The sequence below is a fragment of the Lissotriton helveticus genome, chromosome 2_2, assembly GCF_964261635.1.
Source record: "Lissotriton helveticus chromosome 2_2, aLisHel1.1, whole genome shotgun sequence".
NCBI lineage: Eukaryota > Metazoa > Chordata > Amphibia > Caudata > Salamandridae > Lissotriton > Lissotriton helveticus.
The window spans coordinates 519,870,543-519,885,317 of NC_136060.1; the positions used below are offsets into that span (position 1 = coordinate 519,870,543).

The following is a 14,775-nucleotide window of genomic DNA, read 5'->3' on the forward strand; positions in this document are numbered from 1 at the left end:
ATGCTCTGATGTTAGTGAGAGAGGGCTAATACCTTCATGTGCTCTGATGTTAGTGAGAGTGGGCTGATATCTTCAAGTGCTTATGTGAGTGAGAGATAGCTGATATCTTCACCTGCTCATGTTAGTGAGAGAGGGCTGATATCTTCACGTGCTCTGATGTGAGTGAGAGAGGGCTGATATCTTCACGTGCTCTGATGTTAGTGAGAGAGGGCTGATATCTTCACGTGCTCTGATGTTAGTGAGAGTGGGCTGATATCTTCACCTGCTCATGTTAGTGGGAGAGGGCTGATATCTTCACGTGCTCTGATGTTAGTGAGAGAGGGCTGCTATCTTCACGTGCTCTGATGTTAGTGAGAGAGGGCTGATATCTTCACAGGCTCTGATGTTAGTGAGAAAGGGCTGATATCTTCACATGCTCTGATGTTAGTGAGAGAAGGCTGATATCTTCACGTGCTCTGATATGAGTGAGAGAGGGCAGATATCTTCACGTGCTCTGATGTTAGTGAAAGAGGGCTGATATCTTCATGTGCTCTGATGTGAGTGAGAGAGGGTTGATAACTTCACGTGCTCATGTGAGTGAGAGAGGGCTGATATCTTCACGTGCTCTGATGTTAGTGAGAGAGGGCTGATATCTTCACGTGCTCTGATGTTAGTGAGAGAGGGGTGATATATTCACGTGCTCTGATGTTAGTGAAAGAGGGATGTAATCTTCACGTGCTCTGATGTTAGTGAGAGAGGGCTGATATCCTCACGTGCTCTGATGTTAGTGGGAGAGGGCTGATATCTTCACCTGCTTATGTTAGTGAAAGAGGGCTGATATCTTCAAGTGCTCTGATGTGAGTGAGAGAGGGATGATATATTCACGTGCTTATGTTAGTGAGAGAGGGCTGAAATCTTCACGTACTTATGTTAGTGAGAGAGGGCTGATATCTTCACGTGCTCTGATGTGAGTGAGAGAGGGCTGCTATCTTCACGTGCTCTGATGTTAGTGAGAGAGGGCTGATATCTTCACGTGCTCTGATGTTAGTGAGAGATAGCTGAAATCTTCACGTGCTCTGATGTTGGTGAGAGAGGGCTGATATCTTCGCGTGCTCTGATGTTAGTGAGAGAGGGCTGATATCTTCACATGCTCTGATGTGAGTGAGAGAGGGCTGATATCTTCAAGTGCTCATGTTAGTGAGAGAGGGCTGATATCTTCACATGCTCTGATGTGAGTGAGAGAGGGCTGATATCTTCACGTGCTCTGATGTTAGTGAAAGAGGGCTGATATCTTCACGTGCTATGATATTAGTGAGAGTGGGCTTATACCTTCACGTGCTCTGATGTTAGTGAGAGTGGGCTGATATCTTTAGTGCTCATGTGAGTGAGAGAAGGCTGATATCTTCACCTGCTCATGTTAGTGAGAGAGGGCTGATATCTTCACGTGCTCTGATGTGAGTGAGAGAGGGCTGATATCTTCACGTGCTCTGATGTTAGTGAGAGAGGGCTGATATCTTCACGTGCTCTGATGTTAGTGAGAGTGGGCTGATATCTTCACCTGCTCATGTTAGTGAAAGAGGGCTGATATCTTCACGTGCTCTGATGTTAGTGAGAGAGGGCTGATATCTTCACGTGCTCTGATGTGAGTGAGAGAGGGCTGATATCTTCACAGGCTCTGATGTTAGTGAGAGAGGGCTGATATCTTCACATGCTCTGATGTTAGTGAGAGAGGGCTGATATCTTCACGTGCTCTGATGTGAGTGAGAGAGGGCTGATATCTTCACATGCTCTGATGTTAGTGAGAGAGGGCTGATATCTTCACGTGCTCTGATGTGAGTGAGAGAGGGGTGATATCTTCACATGCTCTGATGTTAGTGAGAGAGGGCTGATATCTTCACGTGCTCATGTTAGTGAGAGAGGGCTGATATCTTCACGTGCTCTGATATGAGTGAGAGAGGGCTGATATCTTCACCTGCTCTGATGTAAGTGAGAAAGGGCTGATATCTTCACATGCTCTGATGTGAGTGAGAGAAGGCTGATATCTTCACGTGCTCTGATGTGAGTGAGAGAAGGCTGATATCTTCATGTGCTCATGTTAGTGAGAGAGGGCTGATATCTTCACGTGCTCTGATGTTAGTGAGAGGGCTGATATCTTCACAGGCTCTGATGTTAGTGAGAGAGGGCTGATATCGTCACGTGGTCTGATGTGAGTGAGAAGAAGGAGATATCGTCATGTGATCTGGCATTAGTGAACGAGGGGTGAGATCATCATATGTCAGTCATTATACTTACTTTTGTGGCTCCGTACATTCCTCAGGGAGAAGCCGGACTGGACGTTGGGGGTAGCTGCCACCGTAGATGGCATCCCTGTGCAGGCCGCCTTCAGGGAGCATCTGAACCTGAAGCATAGCAAGAGAGATCCGTGTTAAAAGTGAGCCTGTAACTAGGGGGTGTTAAAAGTGAGCCTGAAACTAGGGGGTGTTAAAAGTGAGCCTGTAATTAGTGGGTGTTAAAAGTGAGCCTGTAACTAGGAGGTGTTAAAAGTGAGCCTGTAACTAGGGGATATTAAAAGGGAACCTGTAACTAGTGGGTTTTAAAAGTCACCCTGTAACTAGTGGGTGTTAAAAGTCACCCTGTAACTAGTGGGTGTTAAAAGTGAGCCTGTAACTAGGGGGTATTAAAAGTGAGCCTGTAATTAGTGGGTGTTAAAAGTCACCCTGTAACTAGTGGGTGTTAAAAGTCACCCTGTAACTAGGGGGTGTTAAAAGTGAGCCTGTAACTAGGGGGTGTTAAAAGTGAGCCTGTAACTAGGGGGTGTTAAAAGTGAGCCTGTAACTAGGGGGTGTTAAAAGTGAGCCTGTAACTAGGGGGTGTTAAAAGTGAGCCTGTAACTAGTGGGTGTTAAAAGTGAGCCTGTAACTAGGGGGTGTTAAAAGTCACCCTGTAACTAGTGGGTGTTAAAAGTGAGCCTGTAACTAGGGGGTGTTAAAAGTGAGCCTGTAACTAGGGGGTGTTAAAAGTGAGCCTGTAACTAGGGGGTGTTAAAAGTGAGCCTGTAACTAGTGGGTATTAAACGTGAGCCTGTAACTAGTTGGTGTTAAAAGTGATCCTGTAACTAGGGGGTGTTAAAAGTGAGCCTGTAACTAGTTGGTGTTAAAAGTGATCCTGTAACTAGTGGGTGTTAAAAGAGAGCCTGTAACTCGGGGGTGTTAAAAGTGAGCCTGTAACTAGTTGGTGTTAAAAGTGATCCTGTAACTAGGGGGTGTTAAAAGTGAGCCTGTAACTAGTGGGTGTTAAAAGTGAGCCTGTAACTAGGGGGTGTTAAAAGTGAGCCTGAAACTAGGGGGTGTTAAAAGTCACCCTGTAACTAGTGGGTGTTAAAAGTGAGCCTGTAACTAGGGGGTGTTAAAAGTGAGCCTGTAACTAGGGGGTGTTAAAAGTGAGCCTGTAACTAGGGGGTGTTAAAAGTGAGCCTGTAACTAGTGGTTATTAAAAGTTACCCTGTAACTAGGGGGTGTTAAAAGTGAGCCTGAAACTAGAGGGTGTTAAAAGTGAGCCTGAAACTAGAGGGTGTTAAACGTGAGCCTGTAGCTAGTGGGTGTCAAAAGTGGGCCTGTAACGAGGGGGTGCTAAAAGAAAATCTGTAAATAGAGACTGTAAAAGTGTACCTGCAACTAGGGGGTGTTAAAGGTGAACCTGTAAATAGTGGGTGTTAAAAGTGAACCTGTTACTAGTGGGTGTTAAAAGTCACCCTGTAACTAGGGGGTGTTAAAAGTGAGCCTGTAACTAGGGGGTGTTAAAAGTCACCCTGTAACTAGTGGGTGTTAAAAGTGAGCCTGTAACTAGGGGGTGTTAAAAGTGAGCCTGTAACTAGGGGGTGTTAAAAGTGAGCCTGTAACTAGGGGGTGTTAAAAGTGAGCCTGTAACTAGTGGGTATTAAACGTGAGCCTGTAACTAGTTGGTGTTAAAAGTGATCCTGTAACTAGGGGGTGTTAAAAGTGAGCCTGTAACTAGTTGGTGTTAAAAGTGATCCTGTAACTTGTGGAAAAGTAAATTTTGCTATGTTCTGTGTCCCTACGTGTTCCCCATCTTATGTTATGTGTGCATGATTAATATGCATATGTATTCCCCATGTTCGATTAAAGACGCAATTACAGTTGTGTCCATCTCTAGTATGCCAGTTCCCAGTTCTCGTGAAAGCTACGAGTATTAGGCCTATGTAAGGTTACGTTGCCACGTTTCTCAGTGTGCACGTTATTTCATTGTAAAGTCCCCGTTTCTAGGCCTCAAAAGGGCCCGGACACCAGATTCAGCTCCTGTCTCCTGAACCCTCGCTGAGGAGCGATACAGCCCCCACCTGTATCCTCGACCCTTCACTTACTTCCTGCCTCACAGTGCCCGGCTCTGCCTGGCTCTGCCTCCGAGTCTGCCAAAAGTATGTTATGATTCTAGTTATCAGTCCAGCCCTCCTTCTCTGCATTCCTAAACTACTGAATCGCATCAATAGTTTCCGTCATTGTCTAGCCTTTACGTCTCCATGTAGGAGAAATACTGCATTTAATGGTCATTTAATATTCTTCATCACGCACTACATGTAGAATAATGCATGCACCAGTCTTAGAGTCTGTTAGCCTTTCCCCTCCTGACTTTTAGTTTATATCAACATGTTCTCTAAACATCAGATACTAGATAGGGTTTAGGTACATGTCGCCCTGACTCCCCAGACTTCAGTCTCTGCTCCTAGCACAGAGTTCATAGCCCCCAGCTTCTCCTAGTAACACGTCATTGTCAGCTTGCGCGCACCATTAGGTTAGAGGTCCCGGCTCCTCAGGTAGCCCCCTCCATGTTTCCGCCCCATTTATGACATATTCTGTTACGTTTACATCACATGTCTATGTACACGCCTCTTGTTACACCCACTTTCACCCTTATCTTTCGCGACTGCTATTGACCACACCCACTGCTCCGCCTATTGTATGTATTGCAATTGCAACTGTTTTAGTATATATGCTTGTGTATTGTTATTAAAGTTAACGCGCTCATCCCAGATCCAGCCCCGGCAGCTGCCGGGCCACACCATTCCAATCCTGCCCCCCTGCCGGGCCCTGCCATCCTATTCCTATGCAGGTTGTCCTGTTCCTGTCCTTTATGCTGTATTAAACCTGCAAACTCCTACTACCTCGAATCTTGACTCTTATTTATTGAGCTATCTGTTATTACTATGTCCAGTAAAACCTAGATCCGGTATTATTTATTTATATACCACATAATGGCGCCCGAATAGGGACTTGCCCTTTCCCCACGCGCCGGTGAAGCCACGCCGGCCCCCTGACCCTCTGCAGCCGTGACGGAACCATACCGTGCACGTGCAGATATTTCTGCTTCAAGTATCCCTCAGGCCCACGGAGGAGACGGAGGTGGCGGTCCAGCATCCAGACGAGGCGGTGGAGGAACGCGGCGAGTCCCGACCAGAGCCCAAGCCGAGAGTCCAAGGTCCGAGGTATCCGGAGGCCCACCCGTAACAGAAGTCCGAAGTTCGTCCGTCCGGCGTCGAAGCAGTCCAGTCCAGTCCGAGGCCTTCCGTTCTTGCTGCCCGGTGAGTACCATTGCTGGGGTAGTATCTAGACAGGGTCAATCTAATTGTCTCTGGTCCGTGGGGTTTGGTGGTACACAGATCCCAAAACGAAGTGTCCACTTCGGTGGATGCGGGTCCTGACGTGTCTCTTTATGAGACCGGTAAGTTTCGTACTGTTTTAGCAGTGCATCTAGTTTCTGTTCTAGTCAGTTCTGTTCTCGAGAAATTCATGTATTCTGTTTTCAGTATTCCAGGTAGTATTCTGTTCGAACTGTTATTTTAAATGTTCTTCATGTATTTTAATGTCGTGGTATGAAAGTGGTGTAGTTATCGTGTTCATTGTGTATTGTATTGTGTCTAGGTTACAGTTCAGTCATGCCCTTATTTTCTAAACTACGTCAGTTAAAAACCAGAAAAGGTCTGTTAGAAGCAGCAGTTCCTGTCCCGCCTAGGGACAGTCCAGGTCATTTTATGTATCAGAAGCATGGCATAAGTGCCATATTATATCTAGATTTATGGGTAGAGTATACCAAACAGTTAGAAGAAAAGTATAGATGGCCCGTATCAGGCACATGGGATGCCGAGTGCATCATGCGAGTAGAAGAAGCATTATGGAAAAAGAAAGCCAGACAGTCACAGAAAGATGCCATCGAGTTATGGCGCAAAGAATCTCATAAACGAACCGAAAAAGAAATCAGAAAGTCAGAATTAAGTAAAGAATCCTTAGAACGAGCCCAAGAAAGGGAATTAATCGAGATAGGTGAACGAGTTAAAACCGAACAGTCCGACAGACAGAGGAATGCCCTCATTAAGGGTATGTACCCTCTTCTTGCCGAGGGCTTGCCAAAAGCAACCCCGGAGGCATCCAGTAATTTTCCGCCACCCTTAGTTCCGACCAAGCTACGTCACAAACCGACCGCAGCTGATATTTTTATTTCGTCCTATTTGGACGACACAGTCCCAGAATATGCAAATCCTGTTCCACCAGCTCCTGTAAATAATGTAAATCCTGCTCCTCCAGTCACCGGAGTACCTGTTGCGGTACCCCCGGTCCAGCCCACATTACAATTTCCCGCCGCGCCAGTACGAAGAGTATCAGTCGACGATTCTAGTTTAGGGGCCGCAGGAGGAGGTCCTCCTGGTACCCCGCCGCCACACCAACGAGTAACGTTAGTCGAGTTACATGAATGTGCGTTACAGCGTACGCCCAAATATAAGTCCGTTGGAGATATCCGACGAGCTCTTACTGAATGCCGCTATGATCCAGTTGCAGGTGATGATAGTACAGTTATATATTCCATCCGTGTAAGACGGGTGACCGGGTATTTGGATACCCTACCGAATATGAAAGAAGATCTAGACAGAATATATTGTTTCATCCGTACAGGGGATGATCCAGAAAGTATTGGCGAAGCCATGTCTCAAAGGAAAGCTGAGATCCAGCTCATGTTATTAAAGTTTCTGATTAATTGTTTAATAAGAGAACAAGATTATCCGACCAAAGATCCAGCCGAAATGAGAATCCTGACAAGGTGGAGTGATAATATAGCCGAGGGTAAGCACAGAACCATCAGTAGTATAGAGAGTATGTACAAGAAAATTCGTAAAGAAATAATAAGGTTACACGAACAACGTAAAGCAGCACAAGTAAGCGAGAAAGAGAATGACTCTTCTACGGAAGAGGTAGAGGACGAGAATCCCGCCAGAATAGCGTATGTAGGAAAATCTAGATTTCCAGACCGCCATTTACGCCTAGAACACAAGAAAACTGTTCCTCATCCAGCCCCAGAACAAGGTTCTCTAGAAAAAGTATTTCAAGCTACCGATCACATTCTGAAATCACGAATCGGTTATAGTGAGTTAAGTACTATGCACGAACAAGAAATAGCCCGATCAGCAGTCCGATGGATTACTGATTCTACCACTTTTCCAGACGAAATAGTGGCACAAATGTTTCTGAAACTGCCCCCAGCCGAGCAACGACTGGTGGGTATGTATATGATCCAGCACCTCATTACTCTGTATGAGGGTCAACATTCTGATCCAGGTCCGTTGCACGATGTCCTGAACGAGTTACTCCAGTATAGATGGAAAGGTTTAGGTACCGATTTAATTAGTATCATTCTAGAACAGCGCCACAAATATAGTATGTTTTTGAACCCGCATTTTGTTCATGTCTCACCTCCAGAAAGTAAACCCTTTTATATAGATAGACAGAATCCGTTATGAGAAGTACACCCAGTTAGGACAACGGATGGTGAAATGCAACGAGTGTTTGTTTACACCCCGATTACAAAGATGGAACTCTTAGAGATGAAGAAATTAATTCCCTGTCATGACAAAGATCCAGCAGGGTTCCACCGAGAATTAAAAGACATGCTCCGTATGGGAGAATACACGTATCCAGATATTATTAAAATGTTAAAGGTCCTGTTGCCCGCAGGGGTATACGAGAAACTCAAGGAAAAAGAATGGGAGGTGGGAGAGAAAAAGATCGATTGGGCAGTTCTAGAAGCTGAAGATAAGATACGAGTACCAGGTACCGGTCTTGGAGATAAATGTAAAGAATTACCAGAACTGTTAATACAAGTTTTGCCTAGATTATTAGCCACTAAAAAGGAAGACTGGGATGCAATCTCAGCCTGTAAACAGAAACAAGACGAAGACACTAGTGATTTTTATTCTAGATTTGAGAAATGTTTTATCATAAACAGTGGCCTCAAGACAAGTAGTGAGTCATACCCTCATCTTTTTGTTACTAAACTAGTAGAGAATTCAAGTCCACAAGTTAAGAATCGAGTTTTGAAAGTCGAAAGTACATGGCAAGCTAGTACCCCGTCCCAGATGTTACAGATGCTCCAGTACCACCAGAATAGAATCAGAGAAGAGCAAGATCATGAAAGAAAACGTATGAAAGACACGAAAATGAAAGTACTAGTTGCACAATCTGTTCCTCAAGACAGTCAGAAGAGGGGTACGAATCAAGCCAGTCATCCTGCAGTTCCCGTTAAAGGGACCTGCAATTATTGTAAACAGCCAGGTCATTTTATAAACGAGTGTGCAGTTCTGAAACACAACATAGCTACCGGTAAGACTAAAGAAAGACCACGTCCGCCTAGACAAGAACAAGTTTCACAGACTTCTCAGCCACAGAATGCACAACAGACAGTTCCAGCACCGCAGCCTATAGCTGCAACACAGCATGTTACACAGCAGATGTACCAGTATGCACAGTCTGAGTATCCAGAGTATCAGCCATATTCATGAAACAGCCTAGAGAGGGAGGTAGGCTTGCCTCTCATCGAGATTCCTGTAGATCAAGAAGGTCCCTATGTTCATAGTCAAGTACTAGGGAAAGACAGAAAGTTTCTGATTGATACAGGGGCAAGTAGGACGACCATCAGTCACGCCGAAGTTCCAGGGGCTCCGCTCTCAGGCTCTAGAAATGTTTCCCTTGGATTTTCAGGAAAGCCTATTGTAAACGAGATATCTAAGCCAGTTACTCTAGAAGTAGGTCCAGTGTCCCGCACTACTGATCTATTACTTACGAAGTCATGTCCAGAAAATCTGTTAGGCATTAAAACACTGAAAGAATTAGGTGCAGTTATTTGCTGTTCCCCCGAGGGAATACGACTGTTTTTACGTGACTTCAAGGGTCACTATGTATTACGAGATTTTGATCCAAGATTGTCCAATGTTCCGCAGCATCTATGGGCGCAAGGTCCAACTGATGTAGGTTATATGCAAATCACACCCCATCGTGTGACTCTCAAACCAGGTGTAGTGTTACCACGAATCAGACAGTACAGATTGCCACCTGAGGCTGTAACAGCCTTATCCAAAATTATTGACGAGCTCATGGCTCAAGGAGTAGTTGTAGAAACTGACTCCAATGTATGTAATTCTCCGATCATTCCAGTCATGAAACGTACTGATCCAAATGCACCCCCAGTATATCGATTAGTGATTGATCTTCGAGAACTTAATAAATGTATTATTCCCCAGTACCCAGTTGTCCCAGATATTTCTTCCCTATTGACAGCCATTGATTCCGAAGCCTCATTTTTTACAGTCATAGACCTCAAGAACGCGTTTTTCAGTGTCCCCATTCATCCAGACAGCCAGTTTCTTTTTGGATTTTGTTTAAATGGAAGGAGCTATATGTTTACACGAGCTCCTCAAGGTTTCACAGAAAGTCCTAGTATTTACAGTCAAGCACTTAAGAGACAACTAGACAACATTCACATGCCAACTGATACTGCCCTGCTCCAGTATGTCGATGATCTACTGATCACAGCCCGTTCTGAACGTGCTTGTGAGCGTGCGTCACTTACAGTCCTGTATTTTCTAGCCGAGATGGGGCACAAGGTGTCCCCTTCGAAGCTTCAATTCTGTGTACAGCAAGTGATCTACTTAGGCCACTTACTGTCCAAGTGGGGTAGGCAGTTGACACCAGACCGTATCCAGTTAATAGCGAGTCTTCCTCAGCCCAAGACCCAGAAGGAGGTACGTGCTTTTATCGGCCTCACTTCTTACTGCAGACAATGGATTCCTCAGTATGCATTTCTAGCCAAACCACTGATACAGTTAACGACACAGGAGGCAGCCACATCGACTGTCCTCCCTTGGACATCTGAACATACACTTGCTTTTCATGAGTTAAAGAAAGCTTTATGCCAAGCTCCAGTTCTAGCTACACCGAACTACAGTAAGCCTTTTACACTTTTCGTCACAGAACGCGAAGGTACAGCATTATCTGTTCTCACACAAGATCAAGCAGGACAATACAAGCCCTGTGCTTATTTTTCGAGCACACTAGATCCTGTAGCCCAGGCTCTGCCTGCGTGCCTCAAGTCAGTTGCAGCCACAGCACTAGCTATCAGACAAAGTGATTCCATAGTATTAGGACATTCTTTGACAGTACAAGTTCCACACTCCGTGGAAGTTCTTTTAAATCGAACACAAACTCAGCACTTGACAATTGCACGTTTAACAGGTTATGAATTGACACTGTTCCAGCCACACATAGAAATCAGACGCTGCAACGTTCTAAATCCTGCTACACTGTTACCATCAGTTAATTCAAATCCTGCCACACACGACTGTGTGGAAGTAGTTAACATTATGACTAAGCCAAGACAAGATCTGACAGATATTCCATTACCAGATCCCGACCTGACACTTTATGTGGATGGTTCATGTATGAGAACAAGTACAGGAGAACTAGTAGCCGCGTATGCAGTGACTACTGACACTGAAGTTATAGAAACACACCGTATTGACACCCTGTCTGCTCAAGCAGCAGAGCTAGTTGCTCTGACACAAGCCTGCATACACGCTAAGAACCTGAAAGTTAATGTTTACACAGATTCACGCTACGCATTTGGAGTCGTACACGACTTCGGAGTGCTCTGGCAGGAGAGAGGTTTCATGACTTCTCATGGAACCAAGATTCAGCATGGTCTCCTTATTCAAGCTCTGTTAGATGCCATACATTTACCGACATCTATTGCTATCATGAAATGCAAAGCACATACGAAAGTTACTGATATTATTTCTCAAGGTAATGATCTAGCAGATCGCACAGCCAAGCTTACAGCACAGACTCCAGACATTTCAGTTAATCCGACACAGACACATACTCCAGATCCGACTACATGTATGACAGTTAAGGACCCTACTCAAGATGTCATAGATATCCAGTTACATGCTACTCCCGATGAAATCAAGAAATGGTCCGAACAAGGAGGGGTCCAGACAGATCAGGGATGGGTAACGAAGGGAAAAGCCACATGGTTTCTCCCCGACTCTATGGTTCAAGTCATTATCAATACCGCACATAGTCCAGCACATTTAGGAGAAAAAGCTATGTTAGACAGTATCCAGAACATTTGGTTCAACAAGCATTTACGAGCTGCAGCCAAGCAGAAAGTCCGTACCTGTATGATATGTTGCCAGTTTAATCCAGGTAAAAGTGTCCCGGTGGAACAAGGTGGATTCCAGCCCCCTGACCACCCTTTTGAAGTCCTCCAGATGGATTATATTCAAATGGAGCGATGTCGAGGTTTCAAGTATGTCCTTGTAGTTGTATGCGCTTTGTCCAGGTGGACAGAGGCATATCCAGTCCCAGATTACACAGCCGCGACCACTGCCAAGCAGTTGGTTCGTGAATTCTTCCCCCGTTATGGACTCCCTAGAGTCGTATATTCTGACAACGGCCAGCCATTCTCATCCGAACTTATGAAGCATGTTTCCCTTTTGTTAGGGTACCAGTGGAAGTTCCATTGTGTACGCCATCCTGAAGCAGCCGGTCTCGTAGAGAGACATAATCAGACCCTGAAAATTCGAATTGCAAAAGTATGTAAAGAGAAAGGTGTAGACTGGATAGTAGCTCTGCCAGTCGCTTTATTTTATATGCGCATGGTCGCACACTCCAGATCAGGTCTGTCCCCGTATGAGGTCGTATTCGGCCGCCCCCCTAATATGTGGGGTACACCTAGACCCCGAAGTATTACAGATGTTTCAAGTAATATGCTGACAGATTACCTAGCTTCCTTGATGTCTGCCCTACACTCTTGTCGTTCGCAGGTTGCTGCCGCATTTCCAGACAATACCGAGGTGGCACCGCATGAAATCGTTCCCGGATGCATGGTTCTTGTCCGGAATTTTGATCGTTCAAGTCCGCTGGAGCCTCGCTGGAAGGAACCCCGACAGGTCCTCCTGGCCACCCGTACTGCCGTCAAGCTGGAAGGCAGGAAGGGCTGGGTCCACCTGTCTCATGTGAAAAGATTTTACGGACTAAAGCCTGTTTCTAAGAACATTTCCGAGGATCTTAAAGACTGCCAAAGTACTATTCTTAAGGACTGTCCCGCAAAAGACAATGATACTGAACCCTCCCTGTTAGAGAAAACTCCGCAACAGGAGTATAAGCTCAAATTAAGGTCTAGTAAAATAAGTCAGCCAGTTTGATTGTCTAAGTCCTCCCCTAGGTGAAACGGTTAGACCGGTTTCTGACATGTATAAAATAGACCCCCATAGTGAGAGAGTTAGTCAAAACTCAATCCGATGTATCGTTTTTCTAAGTTTCATATTGTTTTTCAGCCTTATGACTACCTGCACGAGCTATGCCTTTTATTTGTATTTTCCAGTTCCTCATGTAAATAAGTCTGCTAATGTTACAGTAGAGCACACGTTTAGTGATCTGCCTCCTCATGAACTTTCATATCGTCTTGCTATGCGTAATAATTCCTTTATTCGCATGTTACATTATTCACACCAGACCAGCAATGCCACTAATTGTTGGGTGTGTGGTCGACTCCCCCCTTTCCAGACACCGAAGGGAGTTCTGCCACTCTTTCCTTATCCATTTTCACATAACGGTTCGTGTGGAGCATGGTCCACGTTAACGTCATCCTCAACAGATATGTCTTTTCTTAACAGTACATGTTTTCCAGACAAGCAAGGTCTTCCCCACAGAATAGGGTTAGATCTAGAAAATGAAGTTTATAACTTAGGTAATTATTCTTCGAATTTTATGGTCCTGAATGTTCAGTCTGATACTACTCCAGACTTACCTGCTATTTCAGTATTACCAGTTAAAGGCGAATTATGTGTCCGAAAGAATGGTTCCGTACATGTAGGACATAGTGATTGTACTACTATTGTCAAGTATAGTGACAGTAGGAAATCTATTTTCAAAGCTTCACGTCATTCTTATTTTGTTTGTGGTCAGACCGCATATGTTCGTCTGCCCCTCGATTGGGAGGGAACCTGTTACATTGCCTTCCTACTGCCACCAGTTTTCCTAGCCCCACCTGACTATCATAGGAATTCCCACCTAGTACATACTAGACACAAGAGAGACCTCCCGATTGTCGATTATACTGAAACTGCTCTAGAACAATACATAGATATCAATAAAGGTGTCTTCCCCTATTTAGGTACTGTCGTGAATAGTAAACTGATACGTAGATTAACGAGAACCCTTGAAGCAGTAGTGATTGAGACTACTTCTGCTCTAGGTAACTTAACCGAAGAGCAATCCTTTATGAGAATTGTCGTGCTCCAGAATCGTCTCGTCCTTGACGTCATACTGGCCGATAGGGGCGGGGCATGTAGAGTCATCGGATCTAGTTGCTGCATTTTCATTCCTAATAACGCGCCGTCTGTTTATTCAGCTATTACCAGACTCCATAATATTGCCCATATGTTACACCAAAATCCAGGCACCTGGACATGGTCCGGTTGGTTCTGGAATATAATTTCCGCCTGGGGATGGAAAGTATTGTCATTTCTAGGTATTGCAGTAGCGATCATATTCAGTTGCTGCCTCTGTATACAATGTGGCCCTGCGATTTGTGGCATTTGTGCTACCTCTTGTATTCCTAGTCCCAAGTCCCGTTCTAAATCCCGTTCCAAGACAATTCGAGACGAGCAAATGATACTGTATGAAATGATAGATGGTATCATGAATATTGATGTTTCCTGATGGAAACGTAGTGACAAGGAGGGAATGTGGAAAAGTAAATTTTGCTATGTTCTGTGTCCCTACGTGTTCCCCATCTTATGTTATGTGTGCATGATTAATATGCATATGTATTCCCCATGTTCGATTAAAGACGCAATTACAGTTGTGTCCATCTCTAGTATGCCAGTTCCCAGTTCTCGTGAAAGCTACGAGTATTAGGCCTATGTAAGGTTACGTTGCCACGTTTCTCAGTGTGCACGTTATTTCATTGTAAAGTCCCCGTTTCTAGGCCTCAAAAGGGCCCGGACACCAGATTCAGCTCCTGTCTCCTGAACCCTCGCTGAGGAGCGATACAGCCCCCACCTGTATCCTCGACCCTTCACTTACTTCCTGCCTCACAGTGCCCGGCTCGGCCTGGCTCTGCCTCCGAGTCTGCCAAAAGTATGTTATGATTCTAGTTATCAGTCCAGCCCTCCTTCTCTGCATTCCTAAACTACTGAATCGCATCAATAGTTTCCGTCATTGTCTAGCCTTTACGTCTCCATGTAGGAGAAATACTGCATTTAATGGTCATTTAATATTCTTCATCACGCACTACATGTAGAATAATGCATGCACCAGTCTTAGAGTCTGTTAGCCTTTCCCCTCCTGACTTTTAGTTTATATCAACATGTTCTCTAAACATCAGATACTAGATAGGGTTTAGGTACATGTCGCTCTGACTCCCCAGACTTCAGTCTCTGCTCCTAGCACA

The 14,775-nt window shown here is 44.9% G+C and overlaps 1 protein-coding gene across 1 annotated transcript in view; it reads right to left on the bottom strand.

Moving 5' to 3' along the window:
• LOC144821621 (coagulation factor XI-like) overlaps window positions 1-14,775 on the bottom strand; it is a 221,585-nt gene that overhangs the window by 70,241 nt on the left and 136,569 nt on the right. The window contains exon 7 of the mRNA XM_078678859.1: window positions 2,272-2,378. Coding sequence (XP_078534985.1) covers window positions 2,272-2,378 — 107 coding nt within the window. The remainder of the gene's footprint in view (window positions 1-2,271; window positions 2,379-14,775) is intronic.